This window comes from Crocodylus siamensis, chromosome 9 (assembly GCF_052110815.1).
Source record: "Crocodylus siamensis isolate JL-2025a chromosome 9, ASM5211081v1, whole genome shotgun sequence".
Taxonomy (NCBI): Eukaryota; Metazoa; Chordata; order Crocodylia; family Crocodylidae; genus Crocodylus; species Crocodylus siamensis.
In genome coordinates, this window is record NC_143403.1 from 17,956,175 (window position 1) to 17,972,999 (window position 16,825).

At 41.3% G+C, this 16,825-nt stretch overlaps 1 protein-coding gene across 1 annotated transcript in view; it reads left to right on the forward strand.

The window, feature by feature from the left end:
* The window catches only part of LOC149857179 (neural-cadherin-like), a 136,619-nt gene that overhangs the window by 80,390 nt on the left and 39,404 nt on the right, over positions 1-16,825 (forward strand). The window contains exons 11-18 of the mRNA XM_090063271.1: positions 1,417-1,589; positions 4,857-5,024; positions 6,662-6,911; positions 7,030-7,157; positions 8,091-8,277; positions 9,038-9,181; positions 13,091-13,374; positions 13,789-15,403. Of these exons, the coding sequence (XP_089919397.1) occupies positions 1,417-1,589; positions 4,857-5,024; positions 6,662-6,911; positions 7,030-7,157; positions 8,091-8,277; positions 9,038-9,181; positions 13,091-13,374; positions 13,789-15,403 (2,949 nt within the window). The remainder of the gene's footprint in view (positions 1-1,416; positions 1,590-4,856; positions 5,025-6,661; positions 6,912-7,029; positions 7,158-8,090; positions 8,278-9,037; positions 9,182-13,090; positions 13,375-13,788; positions 15,404-16,825) is intronic.

Consider the following 16,825-nt stretch of genomic DNA (forward strand, 5'->3'; position numbering starts at 1 on the left):
CGATGTTTCATATTTCACAGGAGGGTGGACAACGGAAGGTTCTCCTGGGCAAGGAATTTCTCTTGTGTTGAGACTGCTCAGTGAGCATGCAAATTTGGCTCAACACAAAAGGCTGGAGCTAGTGTCAGCTTTCAGACGTGAAGGTGTTGCATTTTGCTTCTTTTTTGTAAAATTATGAAGCTTTCATTTCAAACCGGCTAATTTTGATATCTTCCATGTTTCAGGGATACAGGTAGCCATATTGATCTGCAGGCAAAGGTAATCAGAACTATTTGGGAGGTGATATCTTTTATTAGACCAACTAGATAGTTGCAAAAAAAATATCTTTTTTTGCAAGCTTTTGGGCTCACACACTTCTTCAGGCATAGAAGATAGCTGATTGAATCAGCTTTAGCCAAAAGCCCTGCTGAAGTGCCTGATCTGCACAGATGTTGTGGAGGTGGGTCCAACTAATGTGGTGCTGCTTCCAGTAAAGCACATTTCCTGCCCCTTCCATGTCTGTCAGCACCCTTATAAGTCTTTCTGTCCATCTGACATTTTTGTGTAGGTGTTTTTCATTCATCTTTCTTATACACTGAACAGTGCATTGGACCCTTTTCTTTTTAGTCCCTGTTGAATTCACCAAAGGCGGCAGGTCAGTTTCCTACAGCTCATTCTTGGCTGAGCCATTCCCAGCCTCTCTAGGACTGGGTCTTTGGGTACTTATGCCCCTATTTTTAATCATATTTATATAACAGATCCAAATTGTTTAGCACTCACAAGCCCTTGCACTCAAGGGACTGCAGCAAATGAGCTGCAACACCGACATGGCTGTAACCCTAGCTGTTATTTAATTTTTATTGTTGAGCCATCTAAGAATCCTTTCCTTTCTAACCCCACAGGAAAGAACCCAACATTGGTAAACATACACAAACATGCCCCATATTCATAAAAAGAAATGTGGCTATTTCCTGGTTTGTTACAGTTTTCAAATTTAGCAAATGTTGAAAATGCTGATTTTGAAAATGCTCTCCATATTTATTTATTTATTTATTTATTTTTCCTAGTTTAATGCAGCACTTTACAATACTATTTAAATATATATATACAGCATTGTACCTCATTCATTCAACATATATACTTGGTCACAAGCAAAAATATAGGGTTGTAAAGAAGGTGGCAGTTTCTCAGAGAAACAGAATTCTCAGGTTGTGGGTTTTGCAAGTTAAGATGGGATCCATTAGTTCTGGAGTAATAGCAGAACTTCAGAAACTCCAGTTTAATTCGTGTAGTATTGTTACAAAGTGGAAAAAGTATTGCCTGTGGCTCTTTACTTGAGTATTTTTCATGTTTCTTAAGGAATTGGTCATATTGCTCCAATGAATTAATTGTCAATATGAAAAATGGGCAATATTAAGCCTGTTCTCCTTGTGTTAGATTTCCTGAAGGAAGACACAAAAATCGGGACTAGCTTTCTTCGTGTTGCAGCCCATGATGATGATTATGGTTCAAATGCTGCCATTACATACTCAATAGCAAATGAAGATCCAAAGTATTTGCAGGTCAATCCTAGTTCAGGCTGGGTATATGTCAACCAACCCATATCTCAGGTACAGTATGTATTTCCTTCTGAACCTGGATAGCTAACTAATGGGAAGGAATAGGGATGAGTCTGTTTCCATCTTCATGCTGACCATCACAGCTTAGAGAAAAACAGTGAATAAAATTGTGCTTCTTTCTGTTCTATAAAGTATGGAAAGAGACACCCTGTGACTTTTCCTTGCCTTTAAATGTGTGAAATTGCATTGCTACTGTAAATCCTCTGTTAAGAATGTGCTCACTCTGCCACACTGTGGGGTACTCACTCTTCAGTACATCTATAACTATACCTTATTTAGGTAGTTATAGGTAGATTTAGATATCTATAGGTAGATTCTGCCTGACTAACCTTTAAGTAGATCCTGCCTGACTAACCTTGCTTCTTTCTATGACCAGGTCACTAAAAGATTAGATGCAGGAGTCAAGGTAGATGTCATCTACCTGGACTTCAAAAAGGACTTCAACACAGTATCCCATCCTATTCTTATAAACAAATTGCATGGCTGTGCCATAGATGATTACACGTTTATGTGGGTGGCAAATTGGTTTAAGGGTCGTACCCAGAGAGTGGTGGTGGATGGGTTGGTATCACCCTGGAAAGATGTGGATAGTGGGGTCTCCCAAGGCTCAGTCCTTGGGCCAGTGCTGTTCAATATCTTCATCAGCAACCTGGATGAGGGCATGGAAAGCACTCTGTTCAAACTTGCAGATAACACCAAACTATGGGGCAAAGCAAACACGCTGATGGGAAGAAACCGAATCCAGGTGGACCTGGACACATTAGAGAAGTGGGTAGAGAACAATAGGATGCAGTTCAACAAGGACAAGTGCAGAGTGCTGCATCTAGGGAGAAGGAATCACCAGCACATCTATAGGCTTGGAGGATGACAGTCTCAGCAGCACAGTGGCAGAAAGAGATCTTAGAGTCCTTGTTGACTCTAAGGTGAATATGAGTCATCAATGTGATGAAGCAATTAGCAGAGCTAATTGCACTTTGTCATGCATTAGTAGGTGCATCATGAACAGGTCCAGGGAGGTGATGCTCCCCGTCTATGTGGCACAGGTCAGGCTGCAGCTGGAGTACTGCGTCCAGTTTTGGGCACCGCAGTTCAAGAAGGATGTGAACAACCTTGAGAGGGTCCAGAGGAGGGGCACTTGTATGGTTAAAGTCCTGCAGGCAAGGCCTTGCGTAGAAAGGCTGAGGGACCCGGACCTTTTAGTCTCTGAGAGAAGGCTGAGGGGGGGATCTTGTGGCAGTATATAAATTCACTGGGGCAGGAGGAGGGAGCAGCAGGGAATAGGAGATGCTTTTTTACTAGAGCACCCCTTGGAATTACCAGAAACAATGGCCACAAGCTGATAGAGAGTAGGTTTAGGTTGGACATCAGGAAGAACTTCATGGTTAGAGTTGCCAGAATCTGGAATGGGCTTCCAAGGGAGGTGGTGCTCTCCTGTACCTTGGGGGTCTTCGAGAGGAGACTGGACAAGCACTTAGCTGGGGTCACATGACCCCAGCACTTTTTTCCTGCCACTGGCAGGGGGTCGGATTCAGTGATCCTTGATGTCCCTTCTGACCCTAGCTTCTATGAATCTATGGATATTCCACATGGAAGATAAAAACACTGTAGACAGTAGTTGCTCAAAAAGCTAAAAATTTGATACCAAATAAATAAAGGGTATGACACTTTCAGGGCTTCAAATTATCCACAGCTGGTATTGAATTTGTATATATGGGCTTTGATGCTTAGACATCCATTTGCAAATACTGGTCATTTATTTAAACTGTGATGAGAACGATGCATGGAATTTGGATGAAGTGTTGTTGGGTTTTTTTTATATACTTTCCTTCTTTCATATATACTTTGCTCCTTTTGTATAGCGTCAGATATCAACTTCCAAATATATGAGCCACTGTCTCGTATAATTGCTGAATATGCAGATTCCATCTGCACCCTCTGGGCATTTGTAAATGCGCAGCTTTCAATTAAGTGTCCAACAAACAGTGCAGCACTGCATTTACACAGGGGGTTGTCTAAGATGTTCATCGTGTGGAGTGTTGTTTTGAAGTATTTGTATCCAGATCTCCATTTGTTCAGCTTGACCCATACTTCCCTCTTCTTTTTTTTCCTTCTAATTTTGATATACTTTCCTTCTTGATTCTGAGCATGCTGGGCCACCCAGCAGAGCTGCTGCTGCATAAACCAGGCCTGTCTCACGGGAACTCCAGAGCTATGAAGGGAGGTGTGGTGCATAACATTCCCGAAAGCATGCATGTGGCTCCTGTGATGCAGTGGAACTGAATCTTATCCTGCTGTTCAATGCCTTTTAAAAATAAGACTTACCTTTCTAACATTATTGTGCCCATCTGTACAGTTAAGCTTCCTTTGTACAAAATTTTAAAAAGAGTATAGTTTTGATTATAGCAAATTGTACAACAAAATCTGAAATTACATGGTTGAGTTTTTTTCTCAGGTGAAGGAATGGTGTAATAGGAGGGGTATTGAATGCATTAAGTCATTTCAGTCCTTTCTGCTCTAATCTCTTGACATGAGACTGCTAAAATAACCTATTACTCATTGAGTATGCAACAACAGCACTTTTTATTTAGTGTGCACTGCACTCAGTGGGCCAAATTCAGCCTCTTCAGAGGCTTTGGTGGGTGAAGTGATGAGGATGCAACAACGTTGGAATGGGCGTGGCTGAAGGGAATGCAGCTTTGGCGGCACATGGTAGTTCAGGACCATGGTTTTACCTCCTCACCTTACCAATAAATGCCCCTCCTGTATCTGTTGTTGATGCCAGAAGGACTAGTGCAGTCTTCTCCCCTCCTCCTCTCTTCCCTGCCTACGTGGCTTTCCAGCACATTGCTAAACTTAAGACCCCATTATATTGTAAATGCACCTGTGCTAAAGAAATCCAGATTTTGTTCCTACATGTTTTGATTATCTGCTGAATCCACGTAGCTGTGTATGCTAATAAAAACAGCAAAACAGCAATAATGAAGTGCTACTGACTAGTAACTGTCTTTAAGATTCCTGTCTAGTTTTTTTTAAAGTAAATTGTTACAGTGGCCAAAGAGCTTTGGGTTTTTTTGTTCTTTTTTTTTTTTTTTTTTTTTTTAATAAAACTCTGGTGGTTATGAGAGTTAGAATATTCATTTTTCAGATGAAGTAGTTCAAGAATAAAAAGCTTATAGTTATAGTAGGACTAGATGTTAGCAAAAGTAATCATTGCATAAAGACTTTACAGACCTGTAATTAATTTTCTCTTTTGTTCAGAAATCCATTATAACTCAAGAAATTATTGCCACAGATGGAGGAAACAGATGTAGTAAGGTTGAATTAGTAGTAACAATTACCACTTCAAAAAATCAGCCCCCACAATGGGAAAGAGGAAGTTATGAAGTTGTACTTCCAGAGAATACTACAAGAGATACGCCTATTGTGGTATGTAGTACTGTTGCAGTAGACTGTTCAATTGCTGAAAAGGCTTCTTTGGTTAACAAGAATTTTATATGCCCATGAATTGAAATTTCCACTGATTTGCTATCACTTTCCTCTCCAGAACTATTGACCAGACTTTGCTCTCAGCCAAATTTAAATACTCTCATTTGACTTCAGTAGCGTTGGTCAGATATGAAAACAGAATTTAGCATTCTCAAATAAAATGGTCATATTAAAATAATTTCTTGAAAACAGGGACTCTTCCTCATCATTATTTCATTGTTATATTTGTTGTTATTTTTTAGTTTTCCTATTTAGGAAAATTATTATCTTATTAGGAAAATTATTAGACTTAATAATTAGACCCACTTCCTGGCGAGAAGTGGGCAGCGGTGTCCTGCAGGGATTGGAGCTCAGTCCAGTACTTTTCAACACGTTTATTAACAATTTGGATGTGGGGGTGAAGAGCTCACTGGCCAAGTTTGTAGATGACACCAAGTTATGGGTGAGTGTGGTCACACTTGAAGATGGGCTGCAGTTACAGGCAGACCTAGACAGGCTAGCAGGTTGGGTGGATCGGAATCTGATGAAGTTCAGCATTGAGAAATGTAAAGTGCTCCACCTCAGGACGAGCAACCCCCACACACCTACACCTGACTAGCACCACGAATGAAAGGGACTTGGGGGTAGTAATAGACCACAGTATGAATATGAGCCAGCAGTGCGATGCTATAGCCAGTAGGGCAAATAATACCTTGGCATGCATCAATTGATGCATCTCCAGCAAAACCAAAGAGGTGATTCTTCCGCTCTATTCAGCACTGGTGAGACCGCAGCTGGAGTACTGCATCCAGTTCTGGGCACTGCACTTCAACCAGGACATGGAGAAGCTTGAGAGAGACCAAAGAAGAGCCACCCATATGATCAGAGTCTTAAAAGGCGAGCCATACGAGGAAAGGCTGAGGGATCTCGGACTCCTCAGTCTGAGGAAAAGAAGCCTGAGAGGAGACCTGGCAGCAGGTTACTGCTACGTTAGGGGAGTACATCAAGGGCTCACTGAGGGGAAAACCAGGAGTAATGGCCCCAAACTCCAGGAAGATGGATTCAGGCTCAACATTAGGAAAAACGTCTTCACAGTCAGGGTGTCCAGACTGTGGAATAAGCTCCCTCCAGAGGTGGTGCAATCACCTACCCTGGAAATCTTCAAGAGGAGACTGGATGGTCACTTTGCTGGGGTCACCTGACCCCAGTTTTCTTTCCTGCTCGGTGCAGGGGGCTGGACCTGATGATCTTCCAAGGTCCCTTCTGGCCTTACAATCTATGAATCTAACTTACATATTTTTATATTGACAGGCAGCTTCAGTGTGGTTGCACAGAAGCAGTAACTAGTACAGTTTTGCCAAATAATTGTAAAATATGTAATGTTTTACTGATGACATGACGTGCAAACAAATCTGCTTGTAGTCTAATAATCTTTGACTGAAATTGACCTGACTGGGTATATAGAGATGCTTTGAAAAATATTTAATTTTGTTCAAATTAAAATGTTGGGGCATAGTTTGTACACAAATAATATATAAAAATATTTCTGAATCTACAAAACTACCAGTTGTGTAAACATTGTATTTTCAATTGCACAGACAATTAAAGCAACCTCTCCCCTTGGTGATCCCCGTGTGACGTACAATCTGGAAGAGGGACTTGTTCCAGAGACCAACATGCCAGTTCGTTTCTACCTGACTCCGAACAGAGATGATGGGTCAGCTTCAGTACTGGTAGCTGAGCCATTAGATTATGAAACAACAAAGAACTTTTTACTGAGGGTTCGGGCACAGAATGTTGCTGCAGTTCCTCTGGCAGCATTCACTACTGTCTATGTCAATGTAACAGGTATATAATATGTTAATAGCAACACTGTAAAATACGAATTAAAAGACCATCTAAAAATGTTACAGTTCTCAAGTGAATTTAATTATATATTATGAGCTCTGCCTTTTGAATATTTTAGATGTCAATGACAATGTGCCTTTCTTCACTTCATCAATTTACGAGGCCTCTGTAACAGAGGGAGCAGATATTGGGACATCTGTTCTTCAAGTCTCTGCCACTGATCTAGACCTTGGTCGGAATGGGGAGGTAAGCACGAAGTTGGACTCTAGATTACACACAATACCTCTCAGAGTTCATCTATACAGCATTTCTAACATGTCCCAGGAAAGATGCCCCTGAATGCATCCATCCAACCTGCTCCCACTATCACATGTCAAACCTTGAAACGTGGCAGTGACGCTGCCTTGGGGTGTCCTTCTGTGGTGACTTTCAAGCCCTTGGTCTCCAGCATGCATGAAAACAGCTACAGGAGAAACCCCAGTGGAGCTTCAACACTCTCATTTTGGATTGGGTGCATGTGACCTGGAGCTGGTGGGTGGGACATGCTTTAGCCATACTTTTTTTTTTCTGATTAGGCAATTATAGAAAGGTATTGATGGCCAAGGGTTTCAAAAACCTGCTTCAATTTTATGCTTCAGTGTGGGATTCTTTAAATTTTAGAGTTCTGACTTTTCCAAATCTGCCAAACAGTCACCCTTTAAATATCAGATCCTTTTCATCTGTCTGAAGATGAACATCCAAGTCTTGACTATTTCTGTCATGGCAGGAAGAGGGTGAAGTCAGGGGTAACCACACATACATGTACTGGAGATCAGTACACTTATAGGCCTGTAATTTTTAACATATTCTTAAGAGTGGGGCCCTGTTGTATAAGTACTGTATGAACATGTAGTAAGAAACTGTCTCTGCCTCAAAGAACCTACAATATATAAATGGACAAGACAGGAAAACGGTAGGAGAAAAGTAGTAGTATGGTTATTTTCTTTTACTGGATAAGAAATCAAGAGACAAGGAAATTAAGTGATTTGCCCAGTCGTGCAGGGAGCCTGCAGTAGAACTAGGAATTGGGCCAAATCTCTGGAGTCTAAGTCCAGCACCTTAGCCACAGGATCATTCTTTTCTTTCATGGCTGTTTGCTTGTGAAAGGATGGAGTAACCCTCTTCTATTTAATCCTTCAGATCAGTTACTTTCTGTTACATGACCGTAGTGGGGACTATACTTGTTTTCGTTTGGACTCACAGACGGGCTCGATATATACTACTTCAGTATTTGATAGAGAGAAGAAGGGCTCATATCTTTTAGAAATAAAATCTGTAGATGGCTCTGAATCAGCTCGACCTGGAAAACATGGGCAACCAAACTCTGGTAAGAAATAAGCTGAAGTATCAGTATGGTACATTTGTCTAAAAAAGTTACGTTTGTCTAAAAAAGAAACTGATTTAGCCCCCAGTGTTGTTTTTAAATTCATTTTTATCTAAGGTCATTTGTAAAAGGTGTTTTATTTTTTTTTAACTGTTTTCTTACAGCTGAAAGAAATATTTCATATTTTGTGTGAAGAACAGGTAATTTTTCAATTCTAAAACATAAAAGAAAATTGCAACTTTTTTGATATAGCTGCCAGATATTAGAGGAATCCTAACTAGCACAGCCACACCCACTACTTTTTAACACAGGATGCAAACCTAATTTGGGCAGAGGAACTTTTCAAATCGCTGCATACTGTACTGTCCTCGGTCAGGGTGATAAGGAAGAACTGAACAGAAAATGTTAAGACTTCTTTAAGAAATTACATTATGAATTGACTTGGTTGAGGTTAAACAGAGAGTTAAAGTTGGACTTTCGTGGCTTCAGGACAAAAAGTTATGACTTAAAATTGTACAATTGCCATATTAGGCATCAATTATTCACATGTTATCTGTTTAAGTAAATTGGATATGACATTCATTTGATATTCAAGTGCTTTTGAGTAATGTTGGTATATAAATTGTCCACAACCCTAAGGGTTTGTTTCTGTATTGTCTGCATATTCTTCTTCATCTAATGTGCAGCTAGACAGTTTAAGGAATTGTAGCTGACAGAAGTGGCACAGCTGAGTATTTTAATCTCTTGTTTCTTGTCTCTCCAGACACAGCCTACGTGCGCATTTTTATCAGCGACGTGAATGATAACAAGCCTGTCTTCACTCAGAGTGTCTATGAAGTTAATGTAGATGAAGACCAAGATGTGGGCTCTACTGTCATTATAGTCAGTGCTAATGATGAAGATGAAGGTAGAGTATTGGAATTCCCTATAGCTGCATCTAAAATATTAATGAGTTAATTTCAGCACACTAAGACATATTTAGTGGTGTTAGGAAGGAAAATGTCTTTATGTCTCTGCATTTTTAAACTTCTTTATGTCTGAACTGACAGAGCATGAATGTTACTTCATAACTGGGCTGAGGCATAAACCAGATAACTAAGTTAGGTAATGCTTTAGCACAGGATGATGGTGAATAACTTTTCCGCCAGCAGATACAAATTTGTTAAAGACTTGTAGATCATTTCTTCTGTTAAAAAATGTGGTGGTAAAAATGTTCTAGTTAACTAAAATGAATCAGAGTTTGTCTAGAAAAGATTAATTTACTCTTTTGGTTCTAACAGCAAAGTTGTATGGTTCCTTTTTTGGTACACCGAGGCATAGTATTGTCACATGAAATGGTTTGGAGACAAAGCAGCATAGGAATTGGTTGTCATAAACAACAACAATTGTTTAAGATCCTAAGGGAAGAAAGGAAGGAGAGCAACAGAATGAAGACAATGGACTTCAGAGGAGCATACTTTAAAAAATCAGGGAACTGGTGGGCAGAATCCCCTGGGATCAGAGGGGAAAAGATGTCCAAAAGAGGCGGCTGCATTTTAAGGAGGCCCTTTTAAGGGTGCAGGTGAAAGCTACCCTGATGCTACAGAAGAATAGGAAGTACAACAGAAGACTAGCCTGCCTAGACAGCCAGTCAAAAACAGAGATGTTGAATCCAGTGCCTGTGGCACTTGTTCTGGTTGGTCTGGGGCTGCGCCTCACCTACTGCCTGCTTTGGCCCACTTCATCCCTTGTCCAGGGCATGACCTGCACACAGTGCCCACTTCAGCTGGTTTGGGATGTGCACTGTGCGCCGTGTGGGTCCTTGAGTGGCTGCTGCATGTGGTGCAGTCCCGGACCAGCCAGAGTGGGTGCTGGATCCAGTGTATGCACATCCGTGGAGGAACAGGAATGCACGGGCCCTATCTGGCTCAAGGGGCCAGTCCTGCACCATTCATTTGGCCTGTGGACTGGTCCTGAGCCGCTCATCTGGCCCACAGCACTGAATATGAGCCAACAGTGTGCCTTTGTTGCCAAGAAGTCTAGTGGCGTACTGGGCTGCATTGGTAGGTGTGTTGCCAGTAGGTTCAGGGAAGTGATTCTTCCCCTATGTTCAGCACTGGTGAGGCCACATCTGGAGTACTGTGTTCAGTTTTGGGTCCCCCACTACAGAAAGGATGTGGACAAATTGGAAAGAGTCCAGCATTGGGTGACAAAAATGGTGAGGGGGTTGGCGGACATGACTTATGAGGAAACTGGGCTTATGTAGTCTAGAGAAGAGAATGAGGAGGGATTTAATAGCAGCCTTCAACTACCTGAAGGTTGGTTTGAGAGAGGATGGAGCTAGACCAGGGGTGGGCAAAATACAGCCTGTGCACCACATCCAGCCCACCAGGCCATTCTATCCAGCCTGCGGGGCCCCCTAAACAATTTAGGAAATGAATTATCATCTGTCTCTAGCTGCCTGACAAAGATGACAAGGCACCAGTGGTAGTAGGACTCAGGGGAGGGGGGGAGCCAGTGGCAGGACCTCTCCCTGCTGGTGCAACCTGGCCTGGCCCTGGGCCCCACGCTCCCACCCAGCTGTTGCTGTACTCCTGTGCATCTGCTCACTGCCGCACACTCCCCTACCTGTAGCTGCCATTTCCCTGCTTCTGTGCTTGCTGCCCCTGCTTCTCCCACCCCTGCCAGCTGCTCCAGCAACACGTGGTTCCTGACTGCATTGCCAGACTGCAGGACTCAGCAGACGTTGGTCAAGCCCCCGCGATTTTCGGCTGGCTCTGAGAGAGAGTGCGTGTGCATGTGCATCTGTGTGCACGTGCATCTTTGTGCGTGTGTAGGGTAAGTCCCACACCCTCCCCTCACCATGTACATGCACGCCCCCCCCACTGCCATGCATACCCACACCCCCTCATACACTCCGCTCCTGGCCTAGGCTGTTCTCAGTGACAGCAGATGACAGAACAAGGAGCAACAGTCTTTAAGTTGCAGCAAGAGAAGTTTAGGTTAGATATTATGAAGAATTTTCTTACCGGGAGGGTAGTAAAACACTGGAACATGTTACTCAGTGAGGTGGTGGAAGCTCCATCCTTGGAGTTTTTTAAGACCCGGCTAGACAAAGCTTTGGCTGAGATGATCTAGTTGGGCGTGGTCCTGCTCTGAGCAGGGGGTTGGACTAGATGACCTCCTGAGGTCCCTTCCAACCCTCGTTGATTCTATGAGTTTGACACTCCTGAGCTATATTGTATATAGACTACCATATAATACTTGTATACTAAAAATCCAATAGTAAGATAGGAATTTAAACATATGGGCAGATTGAAATTTGAAATAGAAATAATTTGATATAGTTGCAGTTTTCCCTCGCTTTATGCTGTACATGCATTCTTGGAACATGATGCATAACTGAAATTCGCAAAAAGGGAACCCACTTTACAATGTAACAACTAGGGATACATTCCAAGACCTCGACTGTACTGACCCCCGGACCCATTTCTACCACTTTTACAAGACAATTTTGGTACTCAGCGTCAAAGATCAAAGTCTTGATTTCAGATGCCAATGGCAAAAGGTCAGAGAAAAAAGGTCAGAGACTAACACAACAAACTCTGCAATTGTAGTCTATCCCTCTGTATTAACGGTACTGCATATATACACCCCTGTCTGTGCCTCATTTCAAATCACTGGAGCTCCCTACACAAGAGAAACTAACCTTGAATACGTCAAAAGAGATACTGTAACCTGGTAACAAGATACCAAATTGGCTGACTGTAATGAAGTTGTAAAATTAAATAATGTACTGTGCTCGCCGTCCTGTGACCAAACAGGACCAGTACCACCTAAGTAAAAAAATGATCCCCCTTTTCTTGAAACTTGAGCAAACAAAGAGAGCGCAAGTGCCAACTCGTTAATTATTCATACCTGGCGTGTAATAATTGGCTATCCTACTTAGTATAACTTTGAAAGAACTTCCGCCCAAGGCGGAGATCTCGGAGCATTCCCAGAAGACACAATCTGTAACCTGATCAGTTACAGACATCTCCCCGCCCCGGTTTATTTTCTTTTGGCGTAACCCCGTTTCTGCCAGCCCATCTTATCTTCCTTGTCAAGAGCTCTCGGTAATCTATAGACCGTAGTAATTTGTGTGAACTGTTTAAAACCTGTATTCAGCAAGTCTGCAACCTACTCTAATCGCTGGGTGACAGAGCATCTGCATGCTGTAACTGAATAAATCAACTCCTCTGCCTACGCTGTACTACATCAGTAGCGTAAGTCAAATAAACTTTCTGTGTAACCATCATACTTTAAATCATCTGACTCCCGCTCACCGTTAACCCCCACCTGTCCGGTCATAAATCCCTCCTTGTGCCAAGCTGGTCGTGCCGACCCAGGCTCGCAGGTCAAGGGTGCACCGGCATCAAGGGTGCGACACTCAGCAGCAGACAGTACACACAAGAACAGGGCAGTATCATAATGGCTATGGCAACTGCAGAAACACATGTTGCAGACAATGAGTGAGGAGCACAGATCCACACAGGAGACTATATTTTGGTGCGTGTCACTCCCACAACACACCTCACAAAGCAGCTGACTGTGGGCTCCCACCACACCGATTCCATAGGAGTAAATTTACCTCACATATAATGAATTTTTGGTATAAAAAGGGTCTTCGTGTAAAAGCAAATTTGCACATGCAGAACCCACATAAAATGAGGGGAAATCTGTATTAATATTACTTATTAATGATCAAAACTTCAGATAGAAATGCTGTAAAATAATTGCATATTTTGATGCACTTTAAATGAAACGTGAGTTTAATACTCTGTTTGTGGATTTACAGGAACAAATGCTAAACTAAGGTACCAGATCACAGCTGGAAATATTGGTGGCGTACTTGATGTTGAACCGGAAACAGGAGCCATCTTTATTGCTCAACCACTGGATTATGAAGAAGCCAAAATGTATGAACTACATTTATTGGCCTCTGATGGTAAATGGGAGGATTATGCAATTATCATCATCAGCCTAGTGAATAAAAATGATGAGGCCCCAGTTTTCTCTAACAGTGAATACTATGGAAGTATTATTGAAGAACTGGATGGGTTACCAGTCTTTGTACTTCAGGTATTTTATGAACTTCCTTTACTGGTATTTTCATAGAGCAACATATTTCTAGCATTATTATTCTAATCGGTTAATTTAAATTTAAATGTTAAATTTAGTTCTTTAAAGAAAGTGCGTTGTAGGTAGATACACATGCAGTTTTATAAAGAAAATGATTATGGTATGGTATATAATATTATCATAAAAAGTGATAGACTATTATTCCACAGTTCAATTACTTGAATAATCATATGAACACACAAAATAGATTGCTATAGTGTGAAGTAGCAATATCTATTTTCTACCACCTGTCATCAGTCTATTAGGAGCATATGCTGCACTTTCATTGGCATCTCTTTTTCAGGACATAGTAGCAAATGGGATATAATTCAGAAATATGTATTGTATCATTAAACTGTTGCATCCCCTTCATAGGTTGCAGCAAATGATCCTGACAGCAGTGTGGATGGAGGAGATTTGAGGTATTCCTTGCATGGACATGGGGCAGCTGAAGTCTTCGCCATAGATGAAAACACGGGCAGCATTTACTCTCAGAAGATTCTGGACCGAGAAGAGCGAGCACTATGGAGATTCGTTGTGTTGGCAACTGATGAGGGAGGAGAAGGACTTACTGGATTTGCTGATGTAATTATTAATGTGTGGGATATAAATGATAATGCCCCCACATTCGTGTGCATGCCTAACAATTGCAATGGGAGTGTCTTTGAAAATTCTCCTGCGAACACGTTGGTCATGGAAATGACAGCTGTAGATTTAGATGACCCAAATGTTGGTCTTAATGCAGTTTTGACTTACAGGATGATTGAGAATGCAAAAAATGGGTTTGACATTGATATGTTTAATATTAACCCCAGTACTGGTACAGTCCATGTGGCAGAGGGGATGCTAGACAGAGAGAGGACTGAAAAATACCTTCTTATTGTAGAAGCAAGAGATGGGGGAGGGTTGACAGGAACTGGTACTGCCACCATATGGGTTGCAGATGTCAATGATCATATACCTAAATTCACTCAAGAGGTCTGGCAGGTGGTGATTCCTGAAAACAGTGCGGTCAACTCAGAAGTTATGGAATTATCTGCTGTAGATGCGGACACTGGGGAAAATGCTCGCTTAACATTCAGCATCATTGCGGGAGATCCAGATCAGAAGTTTTACATTGAAAATGCTAAAGAAGATCAGCGTGCAGCTATCCGATTGAAAAAGCACTTGGATTATGAGAAACCTCATGAAAGGTGGTTTAACCTCACTATTAAAGTGGAAGATCTTGATTTTTCCAGCATCGCAACTTGCCTGATTGAGGTTGAAGACTGTAATGATCACAGTCCAGTATTCGGTTCTCAGTTTGTTCATACAAGCCCTTTCTTTGAAAACATACCTGTAGGTACTCCAGTCACTGTAGTGAAAGCCACAGATGAGGATTCTGGTGTGAATGGGAATATTATATATTCTATTAGATCAGATTCAGATCCTTTGAGTCAATTTGCAGTTGATCAACAGGGTTATGTGACTGTGGCAAGTGCACTGGACCGTGAAGTTATTCAGCAATACCATTTAATTATACAGGCTTCAGATCAAGGGATTCCTGCCCAAACTGGAAGTGTTACAATCCTGATTAACTTGCTTGATATTAATGACAATGGGCCATGTTTTGAAGCACCCTACATGCCCGTGGTTTGGGAAAATACACATGGGCCTCAGGTAGTGTATATGAACCATACCTCAAAGCTTCTTCATGCTTTCGATCCAGACAGTGATGAAAATGGACCACCTTTTACTTTTTCACTGCCACTAAGTTATCAGAATTCTTTGGATTTTTCACTTACTGACAACAGAAATAACACAGCCACCATCAAGGCTCTGAGGTCTTTTGACAGAGAAAAGCAGAAGGTATTTCATCTGCCAGTAATTATAGCAGATAGTGGGACTCCATCTATGAGTGCTACAAACACACTGACCATAACAATTGGTGATGAGAATGACAACAGCCATGCAGCAGGCCATAAGGAAGTCTTTGTCTACACACATAGAGGTAAGTGCTGTTCAGATATGCAGCCAGATGGGTGGAGAATGTAAAATTTGGCTTGCTATTAATTTAGTTTCTTTGTTTTGAATATTTTGTGTTTTGTACAGTTATCAGTTACTAAAACCCTAAATCTACAGATAAACAAAATGATTCAGTGGGTTGAATGTATGGGCCAAAGTGTGGAAAACGTCATTTGGCATCTACAACCAATACAAATCTTATGTTTTTAATGTGTATGCTTTTTACCTGCTTAAAAGCAATAAAATTATATATAACAACTTTTTTTTAATGCTCAGGATTCTCAGAAATGATTTATTTTTATTTAAGTTTTCAGCAAAAGATTCTCCTGGGACTGGATCAGGAGTGGAAGTAAGGGAAAGTTAGAATAAAAACATTAGAAAATGTTAATCTTAAACTTTACTATAGCTTTTACTATGTATTTCAGCAATTACATTGTATTTTTTCTACTGAATAACACTTGTTTGTTTGCTGTTTTCTGATAGCATATGAAATTAGAGTAGGGTGTATAGTGATTTCTTCAGTCCAGTCCAAGAAAACCTGGCTCTGGTCAAACTGAAAAGAATTCTTTCAGTTAAAAGCAAATCATTTTGCCTTTGAATGAATTCTTTCATTTCCCCCAATATTTTCAGCCAAACCTGAAAATGTGCTTAATTTGACCTTAATTTTACAAACAGGTTTTGATGTCCCCTAAATCTGCAAGTTTACTGTTCACCAAAAATGTTTTGTTTAGTTCTGTTTGAAATGAGGGTGAAAAGCAGCTGAAAGTTAAGTAGGGCTTGCCTGAATAAACTCTGACTCCAGACCTGAATTTAAAGAAGTTTGTATATTTTTTGCCATACGGTGTCTGCGGATAATCTGTGCAGATAAATTGTACAAACAACATTAAACCTAATGTGCAGCCTCATCCTGGTGCTGTTCTCTGTTAGCTCTTCTTCCTCTCTGCTAGAGCAGCCAGTCGGCTGTCTTGTTACTTCAGCTACAGGGAACCAAAATTAGATGCAAGAAATGATGCAGTAAGAGGCATTATTGTCCATGCCCTTTCCTCTGAAATCATACACTTGGACTCTTGTTCAGAGAAGGTGCAGTATAAGAGGTGCTATGATGGTTCTGTACCATGAGAAACTCCTCCTTTTACTGGGTTGCTTTGTACTGGTTTAAGTCTAGATTACACTAGTGCAGTGATTCTCAACCAGTATGCTGTGAGGTCCTTTGAAGGTTACTGTAGGAAGTGTAAGGAGGTAAGTAGATACAGGCAGATAAAGGCAGGCTCAAGCTTTGGGTGTGAGGTGGGGTTGAAGCTCTCCTTGTTCAGCTGCCCTGTCCCTACTGCCTGCCACCTCTGTAAGGAGGAAATTCCTGTAAAAAATGAATTTTGTTTTTGAAATGGAGTGCTTTTCAGTTCACAAA